Source organism: Syngnathus typhle, linkage group LG10 (assembly GCF_033458585.1).
Source record: "Syngnathus typhle isolate RoL2023-S1 ecotype Sweden linkage group LG10, RoL_Styp_1.0, whole genome shotgun sequence".
Taxonomy (NCBI): Eukaryota; Metazoa; Chordata; class Actinopteri; order Syngnathiformes; family Syngnathidae; genus Syngnathus; species Syngnathus typhle.
The window spans coordinates 13,187,984-13,214,555 of record NC_083747.1 but is presented as its reverse complement, the minus strand read 5'-3'; the positions used below and the strand labels follow the sequence as shown (position 1 = coordinate 13,214,555).

The 26,572-nt window shown below is 48.4% G+C and overlaps 1 protein-coding gene across 3 annotated transcripts in view; it reads left to right on the top strand.

The window, feature by feature from the left end:
- The first annotated feature begins 164 nt into the window (after positions 1–164).
- cicb (capicua transcriptional repressor b) overlaps positions 165–26,572 on the top strand; it is a 28,624-nt gene continuing 2,216 nt past the window's right edge. Inside the window, exons 1-20 of one of the 3 annotated variants that reach the window (XM_061289104.1) lie at positions 165–306; positions 4,498–8,186; positions 18,441–18,590; positions 18,749–18,911; positions 19,180–19,291; positions 19,355–19,537; positions 19,653–19,785; positions 19,870–20,054; positions 20,176–20,314; positions 20,462–20,559; positions 20,770–21,622; positions 21,783–21,922; positions 22,002–22,165; positions 22,930–23,129; positions 23,313–23,747; positions 23,943–24,217; positions 24,315–24,472; positions 24,551–24,714; positions 24,851–24,985; positions 25,405–25,539. In XM_061289104.1, the coding sequence (XP_061145088.1) occupies positions 4,592–8,186; positions 18,441–18,590; positions 18,749–18,911; positions 19,180–19,291; positions 19,355–19,537; positions 19,653–19,785; positions 19,870–20,054; positions 20,176–20,314; positions 20,462–20,559; positions 20,770–21,622; positions 21,783–21,922; positions 22,002–22,165; positions 22,930–23,129; positions 23,313–23,747; positions 23,943–24,217; positions 24,315–24,472; positions 24,551–24,714; positions 24,851–24,985; positions 25,405–25,539 (7,417 nt within the window). In that variant the 5' untranslated portion in view covers positions 165–306; positions 4,498–4,591. Of the gene's footprint in view, positions 307–426; positions 588–4,497; positions 8,187–18,440; positions 18,591–18,748; positions 18,912–19,179; positions 19,292–19,354; positions 19,538–19,652; positions 19,786–19,869; positions 20,055–20,175; positions 20,315–20,461; positions 20,560–20,769; positions 21,623–21,782; positions 21,923–22,001; positions 22,166–22,929; positions 23,130–23,312; positions 23,748–23,942; positions 24,218–24,314; positions 24,475–24,550; positions 24,715–24,850; positions 24,986–25,404; positions 25,540–26,572 lie in introns of those variants that run through there. The other 2 variants (XM_061289103.1, XM_061289105.1) reach the window with 2 other exon arrangements.

Below are 26,572 nucleotides of genomic sequence, written 5' to 3'. Positions count from 1 at the left end.
ACTGTACCTGTCAGCGACCTCTGATTGGCTGCTGCGCCCAGCTGTTAGTGGTTCATTCACCATTTTGTGACTGTAGTGGAAAAGAGACGAGCGATACTTTTGCGTATCCTTGTTGGAGTTTCAGTGCAGGGAGCTTGGTGATGTTTGACAGGAGAGAAAAGTAACTCATCTCCGGGACTTCAGTGTCCTCCGAGCCGACAGCCAAGGGGATGATCGCAGGTGCCGTGCGGGCAACCTCTTCCTCCAAATAAGACCGTAAATCTTTTTTTCTCCCTTCCCTGCTGAAGAGGAAAAGGCTCCGCACGGGTGAGTCCTAACTAAGTTAGCGGAGGGGAGGCTGCGAAGCTCAGCCGACTTAAACGCTTTCTTTACGGGGGATAACGACCGGGTTGTTGTTCTGGTTCTGCACGAGAAACGAACCGCTCAGTGGGCAGGACGAGGGAGGAGGCGGAGAGCTGTTGTACACACGCACACACACACACACACACACTAAACAACAAGCTTTAAACTTTCCCGAAATGTCGCACCACGAATGAGCATGACAACCGGAACACAATCGAAGACGACTACGGCTTTATTACAACGTGGTAATGGATTTTTGCTACTTTTTCTTCACCACCTTTTTCGTGTTGGGGTCGAGTCCAAAAAGCACGTCGACCTCTTTTCGCGGCACTGCGGTCCGCCACGACGGGACATTTTGTCCACTTATTTCTTTACATAATTTGTCTTTTATGAACGAGGAACGGCAGCCGTGAGGAATACAGGCTAATTTGGAAGGTTTTAGCGTGGCCGCCTTCGCTGCCATCGTCGTTGTTGTGTAGTAAGTCGTGCGTACTACGAAGGCTTTACAACCGAGTAGCTTTCCTTTAGCTTGCTGACATTTTTTGAAAAGTTTAATAACAATATAGCCAGTGAATTTTGTGTTTTAGAGGTGGGAATTTTGACTGTCCGGTCGCTATCTCCTAAAACAACGTCACTTGACTTTTAATTTTTTTAGGTGTTGTTTACGAGCTGGCCTTTGAGTCAGACATGATAGTAGTACTCTAGCTACGATCTTTTCTTGCACTGCATCACCACCTTCACAGCTTACATTGCAATCATCTCAATCATGCAGCTTTTTAGACATTTTTAAAAATTGATTCCTGCAGGCACATTGATGTCCACGATGGCAAGTAGAGTCTGCCCAAAAGGACATGGAATCAATAGAAACCAGAATCTCATAGAGCAACCTACGGCCCGTGGGTCTTATACGGACCCCTGAGAGCATTTAAATGCGGCCTGTCATGCCCCAAAATACTCATAATGCATCAAACGTTCACCGTGTCATATTTCATCACGCCAGCTTGTGCCTTGCATCGTGACCCACTTAAAGTAAAAAGCTGTCCCCCCACATCTTCCAAGAGCAAAATTCTAAAAAATCTGCAAGAAGCTACAAACGGGCTTGGCACCCCATTTTTCAAGGCAAATCATCTCCAAGCAACACTATAATGTGTGTCCTGTTATGGTAGACGTGTACCCAATCGCACTTCGGTCCAAAATACTCAATTGGGCAATTCACAGTGTCATTTGCCACAAAATGTCTGCTTTCACCCAAAATGGCCGACGTCATTTTCAATTTTTGGTAGGGTTGTTCAATACCAATTTGTTTTCCCCACACCAATACCAGTACGAGTATCGGTGTTTGGGCGTCAAAGTAGGGCAGATATAAATATCGTGCGCACACCATGTCTTGTGTTAATGAAAACAATTCTGTTAAATTCTACATTTGAACTCTCACTTATAGATTTTCATCTCGTGTACGGATTAAACCGAAAATGCCCTATTTGATGCTTCTCAGTAAACGTGTGAGTGCATGCTTGCATGTGTCTCTGTGCGTGAGAGAGACAAGGGAGATTTTAACGCGTGCACGAGTGCACTGTAAATTGCGCAAAGAGAGAGGCAGAGACCGAAAGCGTTTTCAATGTGTGTGTAAAGTTTGACGTGTTTGGAGGACGCCGAGGTGACGTTTGTCCTGTCCAACAGCAAGGCGACGACAAGCCCACCATTTGTCTGTCTCATCACAAGTTCCGGCTCTCCGGCTAACACCTTGATCAGGCTTCGCTTAGATGACGTGCAAATGGGAGGATAAGCGTTGGACAAAAAGGACGGACATTTATTAAAAGAAGCAGATAAGAGTTGACCTTAGCATTTGTGATAAAAATTTATCAAAAATCTAAATACTTTCCGGTGAAAATAAAGAGAAGGGTCAAGATGGCCGCAAACTCCTTTGTGTACTAACAGAGTAAGAACACGCACGCACACACACGGAGCCACGAGCACCACCGAGCAGATTTTTCCGAGCGAAGATCAAGCAGCGATTCGGCCGAGTGGTTGGTCAGCCGAGAGCTGGCGTCTCCTTCCTGCTTTTCTCTTTTGTTTTTCTAATTTGCCTCAAGTCATATCGGTGTGTAGCAATGGGTGGAGGCTGATCATGTGTGTTCACCTCTGTCTATTGACAGCAACCTACGGCCCGTGCATGGAAATAAATAACATCATGTTCGCAAGGTTTTCACTTGTGCGCCGCACCATTTTGAAAAGCAACAAATTGGAATATATAGAAATATTCAAACAAAATGGTATGCAAAATAAGTCTGCAAAATGGCATGAAGCTAAAAACAGCTGTCACCTTTCACCGTTGCAAAAATGAACAGAAGATGCCCTCACAGTGAACCCAGACCTAAATCCACGTGTAGAGGACTGTTGGGGGAGCAAAAATATGAACCATAACAAAGGGGGAAAATATAATTTTACAAGAATAAAGTCACCACAAATGATCATTTATTGATATATAATTTTTTTACGTGATAAAACCTTTTTATTTGTATTAAATTAATTTTCCCCATTGAAATAAAGTGAAATACAATTAATTCGTTCCAGCCTACTCCAAATTTTTAATGAAGAAAATTAACAAGGTGTTGTCTAAAACATCTTAAATGACACAATATGAATTTCATTAACTTAAATGCGGAATTGCTGAAGTAATTCTGAATGTTTTTAGGAAAATGAAAAGATGTGTGTGGCCTACTTGTGTTTGTGACTTTGACCTTTTGTCGCATTCAAGGAATCGCTAAATGTGCCCAGGGGACCGTACATGAAGAGTATTTCAATACTTTGCTTATATCACGCTATGGAAATGAGGAAAAGATACAATTGTGATGACAATAGCTGAAAAACGTGCGAGAGGATCAAGGAAATAAGTCCTTTTGCTGCTCTCTTACAAGCAATGGGATTAGATCTCGCTGCGTTTTATTTGACGTCGCAAGGTCACGTCATGCAAATGTGCGTAACTTTGTTTAATTTGTTGCGTGTTATAATTGGAAAGAGCCGTGCATTTCAACATGATTACGCGGAAGGACAACATGTGCTTGTGTGTTTGCACAGTCTGTATTTGTCGTGGAGCGTCCTGTGCCAGATTTAAAGTGAAATAATGAAATAAATAGACATTCCTCCCATTTTTGTCAGCATAATTCCACATTGGCTTCCCCTGTGCTGAAATGTTGATGGAGGAAGATGACTGGAGAAAAGTGTGTGTCGGGGAGCGAGCGAGAGAGGCTGTGGAAATTCCCAGCGACTCCTCCAGAAGGCTCTTAACAAACATCCGCCTCGCACGCTACCACCTCTCGCTCTCCCTCATACAGTCGTGTTGTTGGGTGACCTCAGTGGGGCCCGCCGCCGCAGGCCGCTTTCCCAAGGCAAAATAGACCGTTTGTTGTTGCAACGTTTAGTTTGAAGACACAGGTTGGAGCCTAGCCTGAGTAAAACTCTCCGTTGCGGGTGAAAGTCGCTCGGGGGAGATCTGGCGACCTGTACTAGGAGACTTGGAGCTTACGCGTGTGTGTTCGTGCGAGCGCGGGTGTCTATATGTTTGTGAGTCAACACCGTTTTAGCCAGGAACATTTACGAAAAGTTTACTGCCACAAATATAGAGTCTACATATTTGTCAAGTTTGTATTTCAGTAGTTCCACATGCAGGAGGGTTGTGCCCATAAAAAGGTATCAAAAAAGGGATTTTCCTTATTTCTCTTTCTTTCTCTCTTTACTCCCCCCCCCCCCCCCCCCAAAAAAAAGAGTGCATATGGCGCAGGGAAGCTTTGATGAGTGAATTTCATAAATCCTCATCACAAGGCGACACACTGCAATGCAGTAAATGTCAAATGTTCAACCAAGCCAATTATTACATTTTGGATTGAAGTTAGAGCGGCACAGTGGTGCGTGCGTGTGGTTTACCTCAAAGTCGACGTTTCAAATCTTCAAATATCGACTGAGTGGCTGTTCGCATAGGTCAGCCCCACGTACTCCATTTTCTTCAGAAAAACATGCATCTGCCTAGGTATGGTGAATTGAGACCACAATAGTAAATTCTCTAAGTGTGAGTCTGTGAGTGTTTGTATTTAGCCTGTGATGAACTGGTGACCATTCCTAGCAAATGACCATGTGTGTCTCTTTCTTTCCTTCTAGATATTCAGTACAGAGAAGACGGCAAGACAGAAGTGCCTTAAAGGAGAGCGTGAAAAAGAAAAGGAACCTCACACAAATCCGTATCTAAATAGAAATGAGTCCATTCAAAAAGCAACGGGGGCGATCCCCTTCGTCATCCCGAGGCCGAGGAGGGCGAAGGAAAGCGAGCGCTAAGCCTCCTCAAGAGACAGTCCCCAAAAGAATCAAGCAAGAGTCACTCTGCAAAAGCCCACAGAACACACCCAGCACTTTCTCCAAGCAGAGCCCACCCGCAGCGGGCGACCTTCACAAGGAGCTGATCGCAGACCAGCATACCCCCGGGAGGGGCGAGTCAACCGGGTCGAGGAAACCGGCCGATAAGGACGCGGCAAAGACGGCACAAAATTTGACGGAGTGCCAAAGTGTGTCGGCAGGCTCAGCAGCATCCCCTACCTCTCTGGCTGCCAACCACAACCCCGGCCCGGCCTCTGTGTCAAGCAGAAAAACGGCCACTTTCAAAGCTCGCGTTCCCAAGAAGAAATACACTTATGAGCACTTTGCCAACAACGCCACTCTTCCCGCCACCCTTCCTACCTCCAGCCATGCACCCACAGGCAACAAAATCGGTGACAGTGTGAATCCGACTCTTAATCATCTAAAGAATTGCAACAATGTTAGTCATATCATAAACATCAAAACAGATGCTCCTATAAAGAGTAACATTACCATGGCCAATAGCAGAAGTAATGCGTGCTCAGGTAATCAGTCTTCAGTTCAACAAGTTGTTAGTAAAGGCACAGAAGATGGCGGGGCTCTCAGGACACTAGTAGCCACCATAGAAAAAGAGCCCCAGGTGGGGGCAAACGAATCAGAGGCCGCCCCCAACTCAGTGCGCTCCTCCTCCACCGACACAGCCAGCGAGCACTCGGCTGATCTCGACGTGACGGAGGCAAATGGACTGAGCAACCCAAAGACCCCTGCTCCCTTTCTGAACTCGCTGCCCAAGGGGGCCGGCGATACCGGTGAACTTGGTGAAGCACTTGCTGAAGAACTTGGCAAAGGTTTGAAAAATCAGAGAGTCTTGGCTCGACAAATAAGGAACTCTGTCGAAGCCGGTGTCGGCGCGACAGGCCAGGAGAAAGACTTGTGCTCCCTGTCCCCGGTGTTCACACCTGGTGTGGTAAGGGAGGTACGGGGGCGTAGCGTCCAAGTCCAGCTCCAAGGAAAGAACACCATTGTTAAATATCCTTTTGATGGCGGAACCATGATGACTGCATCAGGATCCGCGAGCGTTGTGGAATTAGTTTTGGATGCGCCCCCACCTGGTGTGTCGACCGTAGCTGTTAGTACAAAAGTGTGTGTGCCCTTTGGGGGAGACGAGGGGGGGCCGCTGCTGTACAGAGAGGGGGTTGTCTCTCAGGTGGACCCTCACCCTGGTGTCTCGTTCCCCTACCAGGTGGTTCTGAGTGAAGACGGAGAGATGCTGGGCAACGGCACTGGCCGTCAACGGGGAGATAAAAGTAAACCTCAGACCGTGTGGGTTTCCCGACAAAGTCTGAGACTCCTCACCCCTCCTTGGGATGTCCCGCACTTGGAGGGTGGGGGTGTGCGGGAAAGGGAGCGGGACAGGGAAAGAGAAGAACGAGAGTGGAGGGAGGAGATGGAGGTGGAGAGAGAGGTTTGCCAGTTGAGTAGTGGAATGGGTGTACTGGTAGGGGGAGCAAGGCTGACCCATGGCTTGTCTCATCAAGGGCTCGCCGCCGGGCATCCCTACGGAAATTTGCATCCCTCCACCATAACTGCTAATATGGGGGCCAGCACAATCTACTCAGACATAGAGAGACCCAAACACGTCAACATCCCAGAGGAAGATGTTGAGGTATCTCGTCTAAATATGTCTGCTGCGCCCAAGACGAGCCCTGCCACGTCACAGCACAGAAATATAATTTCCAAGTCCAGTAGCTACCAATCACCCTCGACCCACCTCTCTGTGGTGAGGGGTTTGGGGCCCCCGGATTTCGCCAACCTAGCAAGCCCTCAGCCTCCTCCTTCACCTGCCTTACTCAATTCCGAAATGAACACTGTGCCAAATCTACCTCCATCCAAGATCACACCCAGTCAGACCCCAACACCCTTGTCCGTAGGGGGTTCTTCCACTACTTCTTCTCGCTCCAGGACGCCCCTCTCGTTGGCTCAGAAATACAAGAAGGGCGACGTTGTGTGCACCCAGAACGGTATTCGGAAAAAGTTCAACGGCAAGCAGTGGCGGCGGCTGTGCTCCAGGGAGGGCTGCATGAAGGAGTCTCAGCGTCGCGGCTATTGCTCCAGACACCTATCCATGAGGACCAAGGAGATCGAAGCCGCTGGGGGAGCGGACAGGGCCGGAGGTGGCGGCGGCTCAGGGACCGTGACGCCGTCTGACCTGCGGGGGAGAGCTGGCAGTGAATTTGAGTGGGATGACACGTCAAGGGAAAGCAGCGAGACGAGTAGCCGGGGAGACTCCAGACCCCGCTTGTTCCTCCCCCACGACCTGTCGGCACGCTTCGACTTTGACGAGTGCGAGGCGGCCACCATGCTGGTGTCGCTAGGAAGCTCCCGCTCAGGCACCCCGTCCTTTTCGCCCATCTCCAACCAGTCCCCGTTCTCCCCTGCCCCCTCTCCCTCGCCCTCCCCACTGTTTGGCTTCAGGCCGGCAAACTTCTCCCCGATCACCGCCTCCCCGGTTCTTCAACACCGGCACAGGCACAGGCAACCAAGCGGCACGGGGGGAGGAGGTGGCGGCAAGGCAACCACCCCGGCAGGGGGAGGAGAACGGGAAAGACTCTCTTCGAGCATCCAGCCGTCGTTCCACAGCAACCTGACGTTTACGGTCCCGATGAGCCCCAGTAAACGAAAACCTGATGCACCCCCTGCTCCGCCCCTCCCCCTGCACCACCACAATTACACGCCCAAGACAGAGCTGGAGCAGAGCGACCTCAACAACTCTTTCAGAGTGCTGTCCCCGCAGACACCGGCGTCACATTCCCACACGCCCACCTTTTCGAGGCCGAAGGGGTCCACCACCCCCTCCTCCAGCAGGCCTCCGTCCTCCGCTGCTGCCTCCCCTCCTCCTCTCCTTGTGTCCCCGGCGCCTCCGTCCCCTCTGACCGCCGACGGAGGGCCTCGTCGCGTGGTGCCTGTGTCCCATCAGAACTTGCGGGACTCACCTGTCATTGTGAGGAACCCTGACGTTCCGCTAACAAAATTCATTGAGTGTCCCTTAGGAAAAATGGGCGAAAAAGTCGGAGGGGTGCAGCCTCCTTTACCTAAAGACAACGGCATAACCACCTTCGCGCCCCAACCGATATCTGGCCTCCAGGTTCCTGTCCCCATCAACGCTGCAGCAGCCCCAGTCCCCAGTGGTACCGTCCTTCTGCGAAGTCTGGCCCAAACCTTGCTACTAGTCTCCCCGTCGCCGTCCTCTCTGCCCACATCGGACGTCGCCCCGCTGGCGGCCCTATCTGTCGCCGTTGGCACGACGGTCGCCGGACCTTTTCCGTGTAACGCGGACAGCTCCAGAGAAGGAGGGCAGGCCCGGGGCTTTGAGGGCGAGGTGCAGCAGCCCGTCCCTTGCCACCCTTCGCCCACGGCACTGCTACCCCTGATCCTGCCCATGGAGAGCCTTCACCCAGCACCGCGCAAGGACATCATCATGGGACGGCCCGGCACAGGTGAGAATGGTTTAAATTTCTGGTGACAGAGTCTTTTTCCTCCTAACTTGATTTCTGTAACATTATTCTCTTCAAAGTGCTTTGGACTCGTAATATTAGGACGTAATGTTAAAACACTACCACTTGGCTAGCTACTTCTTTCCTTTGCAATGTGTCAATTGCAGCAACAAAAGGGGTAAGAAGCATGAAGGTGGCATGACCCGAATGTGGCAGCGATGCCCAGCAAACAATGTTTGCTTAAGCGACATGCTGTCGTCCTTATGGTCATCCTTCGTGTTTGTCACTCCGAAGCTGCCGCTCATGTGACCCGCGCAACCACCTGCGATTTGTCGCGCAGTCCTAATATTGTGCACATGATGTCCCGAAATGCAGCACGCTTGCTGACTTGGCTCTCATTTGTATAGCAGAGTTGTCTATTTTACGCCCTTGCAGGAGTGTCAAATTCCTTTTTATGGCAGGCCACATTGTAGTTAGAGGAAAATTGTAGAAAAATGATCACCTTATTATATAATGGCCCCTCTTTTCATTATGAAACATATTTTTAGTAAGAAATAGAACTTGAAATCAGAAATCAAGGATATGATGGCAAACACCTTTGTTCCGTTTATGTTGAGAAGGGTTTGGTGAAGAAAAAAAACATGTATGATCTGTAAAACAAAAAAAAGTGAAATCACAATGTTAGTACAGATTTTCAGACAGAGTGAAAAGTACAAATCCATTTAGCAGGAACTATAACGTCGATGCTGTTGATTTGCTTTAGTAGGTCACATAAAAAAAATGTTGCCGTCCAGATCGGGCTCGTAGGCTTCCAGTTTGTCACATACCTTAAAGCATCCATACTCATTCACTCAAATGGTCTTGCATGTCGATTTAGAAATGAGAGGGATGAAAGAATAGATGCTGGTGTGTTTGTGGGAATTAGACTTGTTCTGGGATTAGCTCCATGTTCCATATTTCAAGTCATTAGAGAAGGATGCAATAAGAAAATAACACACAAAGTTGGAAATCTCAGGACTCCAAAAAAAAGGTTTTATTGACTGGATTGACTATGCAAGGTGCTGAATGTGGACCAGGAAAGGTGTGTGTGTGTGTGCGTGTGCGCGCGCGTGTGTGTCTGTCCGTCCGTCCGTCTTTCGGTTTGTGGGTCTTTCGGTCTGTGTGTGTGTGTGTGTGTGCGTGTGTGTGTGTGTATATATATATATATATATATATACAGTGCCTTGCGAAAGTATTCGGCCCCCTTGAACCTTTCAACATTTCGCCACATTTCAGGCTTCAAACATAAAGATATAAACTTTGAATTTTTTGTCAAGAATCAACAACAAGTGGGACACAATCATGAAGTGGAACGAAATTTATTGGATAATTTAAACTTTTTTAACAAATAAAAAACTGAAAAGTGGGGTGTGCAATATTATTCGGCCCCCTTACTTTCGGTGCAGCAAATTCACTCCAGAAGTTCAGTGAGGATCTTTGAATGATCCAATGTTGTCCTAAATGACTGACTGATGATAAATAGAATGCACCTGTGTGTAATCAAGTCTCCATATAAATGCACCTGCTCTTTGATAGTCTCAGGGTTCTGTTTAAGCCTCTCTGCGCTTTGAAGACAAAGGAACACACCAGGCAGGTCCAAGATACTGTTGTGGAGAAGTTTAAAGCCGGATTTGGATACAAAAAGATTTCCCAAGCTTTAAACATTTCAAGGAGCACTGTGTAAGCAATTATATTGAATTGGAAGGAGTATCAGACCACTGCAAGTCTACCAAGACCCGGCCGTCCCTCCAAACTTTCATCTCAAACAAGGAGAAGACTGATCAGAGATGCAGCCAAGAGGCCCATGATCACTCTGGATGAACTGCAGATAACTACAGCTGAGGTGGGAGAGTCTGTCCATAGGAGAACAATCAGTCGTGCACTGCACAAATCTGGCCTTTATGGAAGAGTGGCAAGAAGAAAGCCATTTCTCGAAGATATCCATTAAAAGTCTTGTTTAAAGTTTGCGACAAGCCACCTGGGAGACACACCAAACATGTGGAAGAAGGTGCTCTGGTCAGATGAATCCAAAATGGAACTTTTAGGCAACAATGCAAAACGATAAGTTTGGCGTAAAAGCAACACAGCTCATCACCCTGAACACACCATCCCCACTGTCAAACATGGTGGTGGCAGCATCATGGTTTGGGCCTGCTTTTCTTCAGCAGGGACAGGGAAGATGGCTAAAATTGATGGGAAGATGGATGGAGCCAAATACAGGACCATTCTGGAAGAAAACCTGTTGGAGTCTGCAAAAGACCTGAGACTGGGACGGAGATTTATTTTCCAACAGGACAATGATCCAAAACCTAAAGCCAAATCTACAATGGAATGGTTCACAAATAGACGTATCCAGGTGTTAGAATGGCCAAGTCAAAGTCCTGACCTGAATCCAATCGAGAATCTGTGGAAAGAGCTGAAGACTGCTGTTCACAAACGCTCTCCATCCAACCTCACTGAGCTCGAGCTGTTTTGCAAGGAAGAAAGGGAGAGAATTCCAGTCTCTCGATGTGCAAAACTGATAGAGACATACCCCAAGCGACTTGCAGCTGTAATTGCAGCAAAAGGTGGCGCTACAAAATATTAGCGCAAGGGGGCTGAATAATATTGCACGCCCCACTTTTCAGTGTTTTATTTGTTAAAAAAGTTTAAATTATCCAATTAATTTTGTTCCACTTCACGATTGTGTCCCACTTGTTGATTCTTGACAAAAAACTAAACTTTTATATCTTTGTTTGAAGCCTGAAATGTCGCGAAATGTTGAAAGGTTCAAGGGGGCCGAATACTTTTGCAAGGCACTGTATATATACATATATATATATATATATATATATATATATATATATATATATATATATATATATATACATACACACACACACACACACACGTGTGTGTATATATTTTTATATTATGTATGTGTGAGTGCATGTGTGTGAGAGTGCCTGCGTACGCCCGCAGCGTGAATCACGGAATGCCGGCAAGGATGTACACGTGAGTGCCCAAACGTCTGTTGCCATGGCAACAAAGCAAACATTTCAACGGACAAAACATGGAGGCAGGGAATACAATCACGCACGTGTGTAAGCGGGTCCTCTGATGACACGGGCTCACGTGCGCGTGTATAGCACAACAACACGTTGTCAAGCGGGATTTGGGTCTTATAGATCAGTGGTCCCCAACCTTATTTGCGCCACGGAACGGTTACATGTCAGAAATATTTTCGCGGGCCGGCATTTATATAAATAAATAATACATTTATATGAATAAATAAATAATACATTCATAATAAATATATAAATACGATGAAACAAAATGATACGACTGACATAAAAATAAGTACAAATGACAAAAATAACACTCACCATTACGTTGAATTAGTGGGAGCACTGAGTTTGTTTCTCAGAAACGAGCCAGTCCCATCTAGACGTAATCGGAGACAATCACACCCGAAGTGATTAAGGTTTGTCTTTTATTGCAGGATGCTTGGTCTCCATGTGTTGAAGCAGTTTTGAATGCCACATATTAGCTTTGCGGGCTCGACTGGGAAAACATGTCACGTGACCGGGACGAGTGTCTTGACCTGAATTAATTGATCGTCGAGCATTATTTTTTTTTCTGTGCGGCTTGGCGCCCCGGTACCAAGTGACTCACGGACCGCCGGTCCGCGGCCCGGTGGTTGGGGACCACTGTTATAGATGATCTCCGAGGGGATGAGAAAGCCACTGGTGTAAATGACGCCCCCCATAAAATTTTTAATATGACATTTTGATTATTAATACAAGTGTCAATAGCAAGTGAGGAGGAGAGTGTGTTCACAAAATTAAAGTGGAAACACATTTGAAAGTCAGTGCAGGCCCGATTATTGCACGTCTGTGAACAACGTGATTATCCTGTAGTGTTGGGTGTGTTAAGCATGACTCTTAAACATGTGCAGGTGTGTGTGTGTGTAATACTATGACGTTAGATCGGGGGTCTCAAACTCCAGTCCTCGGGGGCCCCATTCCTACATGTTTTCCAAGTTTCCCTCGTTAAACACACCTGATTCAATTATCAGGCTCCTGCAGAACGTGAGGATGAACTGATCATTTGAATCAGGTGTGTTTAACGAGGGAAACTTGGAAAACATGTAGGAATGCAGCCCCCGAGTACTGGAGTTTGAGACCCCTGCGTTAGATGATGTTTGAAATACAAAAAAAAAAAAAAAAAAACATTTTTCTGCCGAACGACACCGCGCTGCAAAATTCTTAATCATTCCCTAAATCAGTGTTTCCCAACCTTTTTCCATTCACGGTACACCTTTTCATTGGAAAAAATCTCGAGGCACACCACCAACAAAAATCTGTTAAGTGTTGCTCCAACTTCTATATTATAATCAGTTATATTACAACGAAAGACGTAAAGTCCTACACCTATATATGTATAAAGAGTCGAATAATTGAATAAAAATAAATACAAAATATTCTTTTAATTGTATTTCTTTTTTTAAATAAAAGTGAGTTTTTTAAAAAATGTTTTAGACAGTGTAAGGAATAAACTATTGAAAGTGATTGTGATTAAAATCCAAAAGAATCAACATGACTGTTTACTTTTTTAGACTAATGCTACAAATATTACGACTATAAGAACAATGTCACAGCAGCTGAGTGGCTATCACAATCGAAGTGTCTCGATTTGACTGTGTATTTTATGTTGATGAAAAATTAACAATCCAGGTTCTCTGGTTGAGCTGCATGCTCTGATTTCCATCGGACTGCAAACGCACCACAACCATATAGTCATAGTATCTGTCACTGTTGGCAAAAGCACACAGCAACACACATAAACTGAATATGTTCCGATGCAATACAATCAGACCGACACAACATGAAATCTCAAGATTCTCCGATTCTCCACGCATGCACTATTAGCAAGTGGCTGACCAGGCCTTGCGCGAACTGGCCAGTGGTTTGGCGATCCCGTTTACAATGCGCTCCGTAGTAAATATTGGACAATCCCATGGCACAGCTGAACATCTCTCACGGCACACCAGTGTGCCGCGGCACAGTGGTTGGGAAACACTGCCCTAAATGATACTGTTTGGAAGGACATGTTCTTAAATGTTGCCATTTATCCTCGGGGCAATATTCAAAACAGCCTCTTGACAACACTGCAGTTCTTCCAAAATTGTGACACGCGCGACATGTCACAAGTGCACTTTTCCCCAACACCTTTGGAAAAATAAAGCTCAGCGTTTTTAACCCTTCACTCTATCGCATTGCGGTGCCCCCCCTCCCATCTTCCCCTCTCCCGCTCTCCTCATCCTGGTCTACCCGGATACGGATACACGGCAATAATATCCCAGCTCCCTCCCTCCCTCACTCACTTTTTATGTAACACTTGAAAGCACTTGCATATCCTCACCGGCCGTGGCAACAAGCACAACTGGATGTGGTGTTTTTGCTTGCCGCTGACCCAAAAGGACTTTTCTCTGCATAAAAGGTCACTTGGAAGATTAACTGTTGTGAATACTCAGAGGGAAGACTTTATCAAGTTTTCAAAACTCTTTCTCTCATCCTTACATCTCCCCCAAATCGTTATATCTGCACGCCTTTATCTTTTGAATATCTCTTTTTTTATTTTTTGCTCAGTACTGTCCAATGTTCCGGGGGCACTCAGCCATGTATCTGCGGGCAAGTAGTGCCACCATACGGCCAAACTGGAGAATCGCATGTACAGCAGAGATTTTTTTTTAGAGGGGGGGTGATCTATGGGGCAGCGTAAAGTACCCCCTCTCCATCAGTGTGTCTGATAACTGTTATTTCTACATTACAGCACACTCTTAGTTCAATACCAAATCTCCTGTAACGTCTCTTACCAGAGGTGTGTGTGTGTGTGGGGGGGGGTTAGGGTTAGGGTTAGTGATTGTGATGTGTAGCAGCAAGTCAAGTGACTGGTGAGTGAGGTCCAATTCGATGCGATAAGCGAAAGCCTCGGCGACGAGACCTCAGGTGACTTGGATCACTGTTGCCACGGTAACTGCGAAGGACTGCCGCATGCAAGTTCTAATTGGAGCAAGTAAACGGCGGGATTCCGGTGAGGGCGGAAGACAAATTGAGGCGAGAGCGAGATTGGACGGGAGTGCACCTCGCCCGCCTCGTGGCCAGCGGAGGTAACGATTGGGAGTAAAGGTTTCTCGTTCATGTGGCGCACGCACACGTTGGGTTCATGATGCCTGTTAGAAGAGGAGACAGGCAGCGGTTGAACACCTACACACGTTACAAGCGCAGTCACAGCGAGGGTTCGTAAGGCTTCAGTGAGAGTCTATTTTTTCCCTCGAGGCCACTGATTCGCAAAATGCATTGCGTGCACCATTAAGTACGTGGGCTCTCTCTAGTGGTATGCAGAAGAATCACTGCCCAAGTACAGTTCAGTTGTTTTCAACTTAAGTTCATTTTTTATCTTCAAGAAATGTGAATTTCAACGTGCCTGATGCACAACCACATGTAGAAAAAGTCCAAATGCTCCAAAATGGCTGGCAGCAAGTGCTCAGTGCTGTTGCGTCGTACGTCATCACTCCTGGAATGACTGTTGTTAGTATAATATATACAGCTTAAGTTAAATATTACGTTTCAACCATTTACTATATTTTTATACGCATTTCAAGCTTTTTCAAAAGGACGTAAAATTTAAAAAAATTGAACAATGTATACTGATCACATTATAATCACTCTGGATAAATCGACTTTGATCGCAAGGCTAGGAAAATACTCCAATTTTGCTCCGTTGTTAGTTTATAGTATGTGTGTACCGTGCTTTAACTGATTACAGCAAAAGTGCTGTTGTGGGGACCTGGGCCAAGAATGAACCTGCGCAGGCCTTTTTCTCAACAAAATTGCAAGATGATACTTTACTTAATTTCTTAGTGAATAAAGCAATGACAAAATGCAGGTGCACAGTTTGGTGCTGAGGGGGTTAAGCGTTTTTACAAGTGAGGGCGGCCTGCCAGAATCTCTCTCAACATCTCTGGCCATATCTCAAAGCTCTTGATGGGCTGACCGCAATGGAGACCCCTCCCAGTATTGTGTTGGTCTGGATGTGCTAGCTCAGCATGACTCATGCATCTTGCTTGAGAAATACAGCAAGCAAGTGTTCACAATGTCCAGGTTGTGTTCTCGTCACACTTTTTCGCATTGTTCCCTTTGTCTGTGGCCGAGCCTTCCTGTATTTGAGAGGACTTGTCTTTTCACAAGTACTTTTCTCTCCTCCTCCCCCGTCCATGCCTCCCCCTGGTGAAAATGGCTCTATTTTTACCCACCACTCATGGAGCGTTTCAGCCGTTTCCTTCTCTTTCAAGTGGCCTCCTCTTTCCCCTCTCCCCCCCACCCACTTGTGCAAGCGTGTTGCATCAGAACGCTTCGCACTCTTGTTTCAGAAATGTCTATTTATGTACATTGATTTGAAACGTATTCATTTGGGAAACTGGCATCACTCGCCTCTTATTGCATTGGCCGTATAAGAGCAAACGCGCTGGTTTCTGAAATGATTTGTGTTTTGTAGTCAGTAATATAAAACGGCGATAAATGATTTTAAGAATAAAATCTACAACAAAGGCCTCATTACCATCAATCAAATTGCAAAATCTTACAGTAGTGAGCTCACGAGCGCATCCCATCAGCAACAGAAATTGGAACGTTTGTGTTTGGGTGGGATCTTGTAAACATCCCCACAAGGCAATTGGTTGTCCTAAATCCGAATGTCGATGTTTAATTGGTCGCTTTCCGCGTCTGTCTGCGTTTACTACGACAGTTTGCACCAATGGTACGAGCCCCGAAATAAACTGTACTAAGCTCTCGAAAGAGCTTCATTCGAACGACAATAATTGTCACCGTAAAATATTTTAAGTACGTGCACGTGTTTTATTATCGAAGCTGTGTTGTATTCTTAAACGTTTTTTAGATGAGCTTAATCTGTGGCACCAGATGACATTTGCATATGACTGGCATTCCACTGCACCTTTAGACCAATCACAATGAGCGGCGGGCTCATGACTGGGAGCCGCCCCAGCCAATGGCAGACACCGATTGGTGGAGGTGGGCGGGACAAAGGTTGGGCGAGGTTGATAGGAGCAAGAAGGGGAGGGAGGAAAAGCCAGCCAGCAAGCATAGCAAGCGAAGCAGCCTAGTTTACAACAAGAGGAAGAGGGAGGGACGAAAAGAGAGAGTAGAACGGGGAGCCGGGACAAAAATACGCGATTTACTTCGGCCGACGGTGGACTTTTGTGGACCGTAAAACCCGCCCCTAAGTGAACGACGTGTGCCCGTGGTGTGTTCCGCTAGAAGCTGCTAGCTAAACCTGCGTGCGGACGGCGGCGCTCTCCCCTCGCCACTACTCGCGTCTCGTCTTCCGCTGCGAAACGCTTTAAACTCGAGGAGGCGGAGGACTAAGTGAGGAACGGGCGATTCGGGTCCGTTTTTGTTTGCCCGCTCACCGGAATCGGCGCCTCGGTTGTTGTCTTGTATCGAGGGCTGGCGGTGGTTGCGGCACTGGCTCCATTGGTCAGGTTGTGATGGATGAATGCGCCAGTCAGCCCCATTTGTCCGTACCTAGCAAACAGGTAGACACACGACAACAAGAGCGTAATGGGCGCGCTCATCCTTCGCTGTAATAGAGCGTTCCATCCCGTCGCCTCGATGGGCTGCAACGAGGCCAGCGGATAGATTGTAGTTCGCAAACGGACAGCGGAATTGGGGCAGTGCATGTTTCCGCTACGTCTTTGAAACTGAGACATGAGAACACCCGCGTCGTTTTGGCGTCTGTCTGTGCGCGACCAGGGGCGTGCCCGAGGACTCGCTTCCGAATTGGGCGCCGCGGCGATTCGGGCTCTGATGCTCGCCCCGGGCATGAATGCATAACCCCCCCCCCCCCCTCAAAAAGAAAAAAAAAGAAAAGCGTCGAACCTCAGTGGACTCTCAGCTTGTGTAGACATTTTTGTTTTTTAATCAACCATTTTGGCTGCGTCCGGAGGGTGCCAGTTTTGCGCAGGTTGGGTGGCGATATGACCCGTGTTGACTGCGTAGTGGCCGGTCTGATGTTCTAATCCAGGCCGTGGACACATTCGAGGCCTCGGTAACCCCTTCAGCGCCACACCGCAACACTAATGTAAACAAACAACCGCGGGAGGGCATCGGGGCTACTTGGACCGAAGCCAACGGGGGAACCCAGTCTTTGAACCACAATCAATTCTGTTTTTGTTACGTTGGAAAGTTTTTACCGCATTTTTCCACTTTGGAAGCCAAACAATAGCTTGACGTTTTTCCTCAGCCTACTGTCAAGGATGACATATACAAACAGAATCCTCTCATCAATAGCAGATCAACATTTTGGACCAACTCACTGTCTCTTGTAGAAGAGACAAAATTGTTGAAAAGGCTACATTAGCACGTTTTTCTTTTTTTTTCTTTCTTTTTTTGGGACAACCATCAGCGATAACGCCACCATGTTCTCGTCAGAGAATCGTCAGTACCTTCGCCAAGGATTAAGCATGTTTGGTTAGTCCTCCCTTCAATTCCTCCATTGTTGATTGCTATTTGTTAAGTTCAGTGTGATAGTTTGTCAGCTGTTTCCATCTTGAATTTCCGCACGTTTTTGCAACATACGAGCGTTTTGCTAGTCACATGACCCCAAACAGATTCAATTTCTTTTCTTGGCTTTTTCCCCCCCATTTGTGGTGATAACAAAAGAAATCGTTTATTTATTTTACATATTGATTTGTATGATAATATATGGTGTATAATGTATAATCTTAAATTTATGTCCTGGAGAAGGAACCTAATTTAGGAAATTGAGCTAAGTGTTTTATATTTGTGGCTTCATTGCTCCCCTTCCCAAAAAAAACACGATTTGCATCAGTAGATGTTCTGTCCAATAAAGGAAATAGAACGGCGGTAATTATGCGTAGAAAGGCCTGCTGCTTTGAAATCGGATTTCAGAGTACAGCTTGTACTTTCTCATATCAAGACCCAAATTCCAAATCTGGTTACTCCCCCACATTCTTAAGATGGGATATAGTAGTGCTTTGACTTATGAACCTCTTTTTCCGTGACCCCTCCGATAACTCAAAACACACCTCAAAGCCTCTCATCCAAATTCATTCAAATGCAATCAATCATTTGAGTCCACGATCCGTTTGTGGGCCCCCGACCCTCAGTTTGCACAAACCGTCTTTTGTCTCCACAGTGTGGACCAATGTGGAGCCCCGGTCTGTCCCGGTGTTCCCCTGGCATTCTTTAGTGCCCTTCCTGGCACCCGCCCAATCAGATACCCCTTCTCAGCCGGGGGAGGGCCTTCACCCTGTCAATCACCCCCATGCGGCCGCTCCAAAGACAGGTATGGCCATAGCGCCATTGTTTTTCTTTCCTATCGAAATACTTGTTTGTAGTTTGGCTGCTTTTGCGACGTGTGCAACTCGTGTACAGTCTCTTCAAATGAAAGCCGGAGCGACCAATTTTGTCCGAAAAATTTGTTCCCTGTGCCATTTTTCACAGACTGTCAGGCGGGGGCGGTGCCGCCCCCCGAACCCGCCGAGGCCCCTCACACGTTGGAGCGGGGTCCCCCGACTCAGCACGCCGTCGCACCCGAGGAGTCGGAGAAGGAGAAAGTGGACGCGGACAGGCCCGAGAGCGAGACGGAGAGCGACGTGGATGACCCGTATGTCGTTTTTTCTGCATTCGGCCCTGTAAACACGCGTCATGTATTTCAACATCTTATTCTTGAAGTGAGCGTGACGGCAAAGCGTGGAAGGTGGAAAATACTTTAATTCAAGGGATGTTCTTCCCGCTCTGGGTTGTAATGAAGTGCCATTCTCAAATAAAAGTCAGCGGCCTCGTCAGTGACGCTGAGCATGTTGATGGAAGGCCGGCGCACGTCTGGACTTTCCTCCGCACTTGAGAGAACTTTGAGTTTTTGTCACCTGTAGCTTCCTCCCCGGCGTTGTGCCCGAGCAGCCGCTCTCGACGTCTCCCGTTAAGCGGCGGACACAATCCCTCAGTGCGCTGCCCAAAGATGGGGACAAGAGCAGCCCCGGAAAGGTAGTCCTCCTCGCGCTTGTGGATGAGGCTGCGCTTGTGTTTAATTCCGTGTGTCATTCTCAGCGGGAAAAGGACCACATCCGGCGACCGATGAACGCCTTCATGATTTTCAGCAAGCGCCATCGAGCGTTAGTGCATCAGCGCCACCCCAACCAGGACAACAGGACCGTCAGCAAGATCCTGGGCGAGTGGTGGTATGCCCTTGGACCTAAAGAGAAACAGAAGTACCACGACTTGGCTTTCCAGGTCTGCTCTTTAATAGGCCTGTTTGAGAAAAAAATATCTATTTGGATTTATGAAGCATGCAAGTTAGTGTTAGCAATGAACTAGCAGACTCTTCTGGAATAATTTCTTTGCTCAGGTAAAAGAGGCCCACTTCAAGGCTCATCCAGACTGGAAGTGGTGCAACAAAGACAGGAAGAAGTCCAGCTCCGAAGGTCGCGGCGTCCCCGGCGGCAAAGACATCCGCGAAAGGAGCATGTCTGAGTCCACGGGTTGGTCTGGCGACGCCAAGAGTCACCATGACTCTCGGAGCTTTTTCCGAACATCCGTTTTGGTTTTCTGTCCCCCCCACCCAGAGCCCCATTCTGTGGAGGTGAAGGGGGTGGCGGCCCCGAGCCTGGCGGGCATGTCGGAGAGGAGTCAGACGGCGGAGGGTCACATGAGCCAGCTGACGCGTCCCAGAGCCTTCTCGCAAAGCGCCGTGCACACCATGGAGCGGGCCGACAGGGCCAACACACAAGCACTGGCCGAACTGGCTCAGGTGAACAGCAAGTTGTCCATTTTTACATTTGCTATTCCAGAACGCAGAGTAGTTTAAAAAATTTTTTTCGAAAGAATGATGTTCATGAATAACAAAAGAATCAAATTGTATCATTTTGAAGATGTGTGGTGACGGAGGCGGACAGTTTTCCAGCCACGCCCCCTCCCGGTCGCAGCCCCAGCGGGCTGTCAGCGAGGACATGACCAGCGACGAGGAGCGCATGGTCATCTGCGAGGAGGAGGGTGATGATGATGTCATCGGTAAGAACAAAACAGCCTCTAAATTGGCACTGACTTTTGTAAACCGCCATTGCTCAGGAAGCTTCATGTTTTGCCGCGCCCCGCTTGGTACTGAACCTGTTGTGGCATTGAATGTCAAGTGGAACTGTAGCGCTTGTTCTTCTCTAGAGGACCCTTACCCCAGCAGCTCCATCGACCTCAAGTGCAAGGAGCGGGTGACCGACAGCGACAGTGAGAGAGGCTCCGGTGACGAGAGCGCTCACAAGGTAAGCGGGCGTCTGCCGCCACTCCGTTCTTCATACAATGCGTCGTCAAATGGCAGTCATGGCATTGACGCAAAAGACTCACTTGGGTACTTTCACCAGTTATTGCTTGTGTTTGTTCAAAACTTACATGACAAAAGGACATTGAAAAAAATCATGAAATATTCATGGCGCAATGAAATATTGAGGGAAAAAAAATGCTTTGTTTCCCAGCGTGTCTTCGCTCCCGTCATCTGCTCCACGGCAGCCTCGTCTTCCACGCATCACGGCAGGAGCGCATCCCTGTCTTCCTATCCGGTCGGCAAGCGCTACGATGAGGGGAGGTCGGGGGCCGGTTCCGACTCTCGCAAGAGGGGTGAAGGAGACGTTAAGGACACTTTTGGGTGTGAGGCGGCAGCATTGCATGCCTCCCCACTCGCCCTCTCGCTCTCCTTGGGCCAGTCTGTCATCTCCGCGTCACCTTCGCACCTCGGCGTGGGCGCAATGCGGGTGGCCTCCACTGTGTTGACCAACGTGATGCGCCCCGTCATCAGCACGCCGCTGCCCATCGTCAGCAAACCCAGAGACGGCAGCGGCTTGCACCCTCCCGAAAGGAAGCCCCCAACGCTCCAGCAGCCGCAAGTCCTGATTGGCACGGCTCCGGGAAGCGCAGCCGTGCCGAGCGGCTACTCCTCCTGTCCCTCGCCCGGCCCCGTGGGTGCCGGTGTGGTGACTAATCTAGTGCTCGGCGGCGCGCTGTCGGGGCAACCCACTGCCGTGCAGCTCATTGGCCCGCAGCCCCCGTCCTGCAACAGCCACTCCAACGGACCCCTGCCTCTCCCCCTGCTCCAGCCTCAGTTCCTGCCCACCTCCTCTCTAACGCCCCCAGGGGGCAAGGCCATCACGCAGGTGCAGTACATACTCCCCACCCTCCCCGCCAATCCCAAGAGCCCGCCGCAGCAACTCTGCCAGCCCAGCAGTATCTTCAACCTGCCCGCAGCGCCGGCCACACACGCTCCCTTGGCCAACGGCAAGCAGCAGGCTCAGAGTTCGCTCGTGTGTTATTCGTCCAGCCCCGCAACAAGAGGTGAGCGCCAAGAGTCATTCCTCTGGGATTTTTTTTATTTTTTTTAGCTTTCTGACCATTTCTATGTTCGCTATCTGGACGTTATGGCAAGCGTGCACATTCAGCACCATTGAGAGTTTTGTATTGCTAGTGTTCCACAAATATTTCTTCCTCTGCTCAGTGCAAACGCAGTCCCCGGTATTCCAGGGTAAAATAGTCGTTCCCATGGCGACAGTCCGCACTGTGCCGGCTCCAGCCCAGCAGTTCCCTGTTGTGGCCCCGCCTCTTCCTGTCCAGAACGGCACTCAAGCGGGGAGCAAGGTTGGCACAAAACATATTGGCTTAAAACACTCGTAGTATTTGTTAGTGATTTTTTTCTTAATTTTGTCGGCAACGTCAGATCATACAGATTGCACCCATGCCAGTGGTCCAGTCTCAGCTGCCCCCAGGAGGGGCGGTTCACCCCGCCAGCCCCTTCCCGGTGACAGTGGCCACCGCCGCCATTGTGGCGCCGGGGCCCGCCGGCCCCTCGCAGACAGTTCTGGTGCCTCCTCCAACCACCAGGTATGAACACTGCAAAAATTCCACAGGAAATCTTAAGAAGAAAATATGTTAAACCGTGAAAAATAAAACTTAAAATAAGCAAAAGTATCTGCCAACAGAACAAGAAAGTTTTACTTGACAAGATTTTGAAAAACTAATACTAGGCCCATAACTACAGCAGTCTTGAAATTAGTATTTTTAAACTTAAAACAAGTACCATGATATAATCAAAATCTTAAAATAAGCAAATTTGATATAAGAAACCACACTTCAGGTTCTTTTGTTGTTGAACAGTCCTCTTAGAATGTTGAAAGTGTTTGTTGTAAGCCTCAGTACTTGAAACTAGCTTTTAATACTCATGGACAAGACTATAAGATTAAATGAGATAATCAAGTAATAAGTATCTTGAAACAAGCTGATGCTTCTCTCATCTTGAGTCAAGTACGGGACTTCTTTCTCTCGTGCTTTACGAACAGAGCGTCTCAACCGTGGTAGACGAGCTAAATGAAGGCACCGAGCAGATCGCGGGATTGCTGGTTTGGGGAGGGGGTTTTGTGCTGCAGGGGTGCCGCTGCGGCGGAGGAGCTCTATTCTGGATGCATTAGTCACACTGCTGGTGGCCCCTGTGCTGCCTCGGCCGTCCACCCCCGCACGCTTGTGCTCGGCTCCGCACCCACACGTACAACACAAGTTCTCCTTTTGTTCTCTGACCAAGCTTCCTTCCCGCGGCTGTCACATCGTTAAACCCAGTCAGCACTTGAACAGACCTTTGGACTCTTCTGCAGGATCACCTACGTACAGTCCACTCTGGGGGTCCCATCAGCACTTCCACCGGTTTCCGCGACAACAGCTTCCTCGTCCTCCCCGTCCTCCCAGCCAGCGCTGCCTCTGCCGGGCTCCGCATACGTGCCACCTTCCTTGGCCACCCTTGGGTTCACCGCAATCCCGCCGCCTGGCCAGACACTGGTTCAGCCGCTGATTTCTGGTCAGTGCAGCACATTTTTAAAAGCATCTCAACTGTCCTTATTCTTTTGCGCACCATTAGTGGGAGCCCACCTACCACACTATGAGAATCACTGACCTATTTTGTTTGGAGTTGATTGACTTCTTTTTACACTTGCATGACGGTCAGACTCCAATTTGAACACCGGTGTCCACCCACATGCAGGTCAACCGCCTCTCCTGGCCACGGCGCCATCTCCGCAGCCCCCCAGCTCAGCCCCCATCTGCGGCTCAGGCAGCCAGATTGTCACCGCCATATACCCTCCTTCGCAAAGTGTCACCATGGCGACCGGGGTGGTCTCCATGGCGGCCGTACCGCCTAGCCCGGGCGTTTACTCTGTCTCCAGCCTTTCCAGCGTTTCCAGCCACGTGATGCCCAAACCCACGGCGCCTCCCGCCGCCGTGTCTGTCCCACAGCTGCATCCTGAGCGCCGCCTGCCTGCCGACAGAGCTGGCGAGAGGCAACCGGAGAGTCAGACAGAGGCGCCGATGCAACCGGAAGACCAGCGGCCGCAGAGCACCATGAGTGGCAGCTCAGTAGTGCCTCCTGGTGGACCCGCTGCGAATTCTTGCAGTCCTCCGCTTCAAATCCAAATCCTCGGTAGGCTTGTTCACATTCTGATGCAGGTGGTGCAAGTAGAAACATTTATTGTAGTCTGCCATTTATATTCTATAGAATAAAGTAGAAGCAATTTATATTTGAGATTTTCTCTTTTTTCCTCCCCAAATAGTTTTTACTGTAGTGTGGGTTTATTTAAATTAGTTTGAAATCATGCTTTTAAATATCATTTGGCAGCCAGCACACCTGGCACACTCAAACCCAGCCAGCTCCCGAGCCGCCCCCCCCAGAAAGTCAAGGCCACACTGGCCAGCATCCCGGTGGGCAGCTACGAGGGAGGGGGTCGCGGCAAGGAGCGGGACAAAGAAAGAGGGGCCGCAGCCACCACCGCCTCGTCTAACAGCCACTTCTCCTTCGACCTGGAACCGGCAGGACCCACGACTGCGTCTCCTGTGTCGCATTCGGCCGAGGAGTCTCCATCCTGTGACGGCACAGCAGAAACTGCCAGAGAGGTCATTTGATGGCAACTAGGGAACAATTCTTGGAAAAAAGGAGAAAAATTAGCCTAAGGGTTCTACAGTAACTCTTATATGGTTGTGTTTTTTTCAGACTGGATGGAAGGACTCCCTCCCATCCTCTCCACTACCTCCACCGTTAGCCACCGAGCCCACCCTGCCGCCCCCGTACACCGACAAAGAAGGATCGGCGCCAAAGAAGATCAAAGCTCGCCCTCCGCCGCTAAAGAAGACATTTGACTCGGTGGACAAGTGAGTGCTGGCAAAACCATGCAATATGGCCAGCCGGATGGCGCGCTATATGGCGTATGCCTTTTTTTTGTGTGTGAGCTGGTCGGGAAGAGTGCTGTCGGAGGTCTACTTCGAGGAGCGCTTCGCTGAGCTTCCGGAGTTTCGGCCCGAGGAGGTGCTCCCGTCGCCCACGCTGCAGAGCCTCGCCACGTCGCCCCGTGCCATCCTGGGCAGCTATCGACGCAAAAGGAAGAACTCAACAGGTTTGATTATTCAATTTCTATGATTAGCGGTGACTTGAGATGCCGTTTACTTTGTCCAGTGCCCCGATTTTGGCTATAAATCTTCAGTTGTTTTTCCCCATTGACATGAATACAAATGCCTTCCTATGTTGTTCAGACTTGGACTCGGCCACCGACGATCAAGCGTCTCCAAAGAGGAAGAGTCGTCGGCGTTCCAGCTGCAGCTCGGAACCCAACACGCCCAAAAGTGCTGCCAAGTGCGAAGGCGACATCTTCACCTTTGACCGGCCAGGTAACACACATGCATGCACACATTTCATTAAACCCTAGCCTGCAAAGCAGGGGTGGGCAATTCCGGTCCTTGAGGGCCGGTGTCCTGCATGATTTCTATGTTCCCCTCTAGCAACACACCTGATTTAAATGGTCAGATAATTAGCAAGGTCTGCAGAAGCTGGATAAAAATCCTGATCATTTGAATCCGGTGTGTTGCAGCAGGGAGACCTATAAAACATGACACCGGCCCGTGAGGACTGGAATTGCACACCCCTGCTGTAAAGTCACACGTGGCATTTGAGCTAGCTACTGTACATGCTTAGGTCGGAAATCAAAACGCTTTCTCTGTCCACATGATTTCAAGATGGTGGCCCCGTGGCGATGTGGTCGCATCATAGAGGTTAAATACTTTTGGTGTTAACTTTTGGTTTTCTATAGGCACCGACAGCGAGGACATACTGGCTGAACTGGAGTTTGACAAAGTGCCGTACTCATCCCTACGACGGACGCTGGACCAGAGGAGGGCGCTGGTCATGCAGCTGTTTCAGGAGCAGCAGGGCTTCTTTCCATCAGGTTGACAAAGCATACACGGAAACAAACAAATAACTTTTATATACTAAGTTAAAGCCGGCTGATCATACTAGAGCAGGGGTGGGCAAACCTTTTGACTCGCGGGCCGAACTGGGTTCTAAATTTGGACCGGAGGGCCGAACCAGGAGCAGATGGACGTAGTGTTTGTGTGAAGTAATATAAGCTACCTGTAAAGGTCATTGCATAAAAGATTTTGGCCTTTAGTAAGTAGTAAAGCATGGATATTTCAAACAAGTTTTTTGAAAACAAATGCATTTATTAACAGCAATAAAAAATAAAACAGAGCAGCCTATTTTGACATGAAATAGCCTGGTGCGTATAGCAGCTATCGTTATAGCATTAGCCATCCGCAAATTCCAATGAGCCTCAGCTCGCAATCTCCCATGAGCCTCAGCAAAGTGTAAACAATCGCGTTTCTCAAACGATCTCCTATAAAATGATCGGAACTGACTAAAGTTCGATCTAACACATTGGTACTGCTTACCTATGTTTCCCTTCCATATCAATCCGTAAATTTACTCTAAACATTAACGGAGCAGCCTATTTTGAAATGAAATAGCCTCGCGGGTACAACAGCTATTCGGTGACGCCCCCTGACTACAGTGGCCGTAATGTTGGGAAGCGATGCGACCTTGTAATTTACTAGTCGTACTAAAACGTACTGAAACATTTTGGCAGAGCACTGTGTACAACCAGTATGGATCAACAAATTCATCAATTGATCCATATATAAGGCGCTTTGCATTATAAGACGCACTGTGTTTTTTTTAGTAAAATGTAAGTTTTTAGGTGCGCCTAATAGTGCGGAAAATACGGTAATCAAAACGGCAACACATTGAGGGGTATCTGAAAATCAGAGCAGAGTTTTAACTCACAAACACCTGGTAACAGAGGTGAGGAAACGGGAAACACTTCCTTAAAGTAAGCCTTAAGAACTTCACAGGTCGCAAACAGGTGGTGCATCAATGTCCTTGAGCATCCTGCATTGTTTGAAAATGAGAATGGTCGCTAGTTT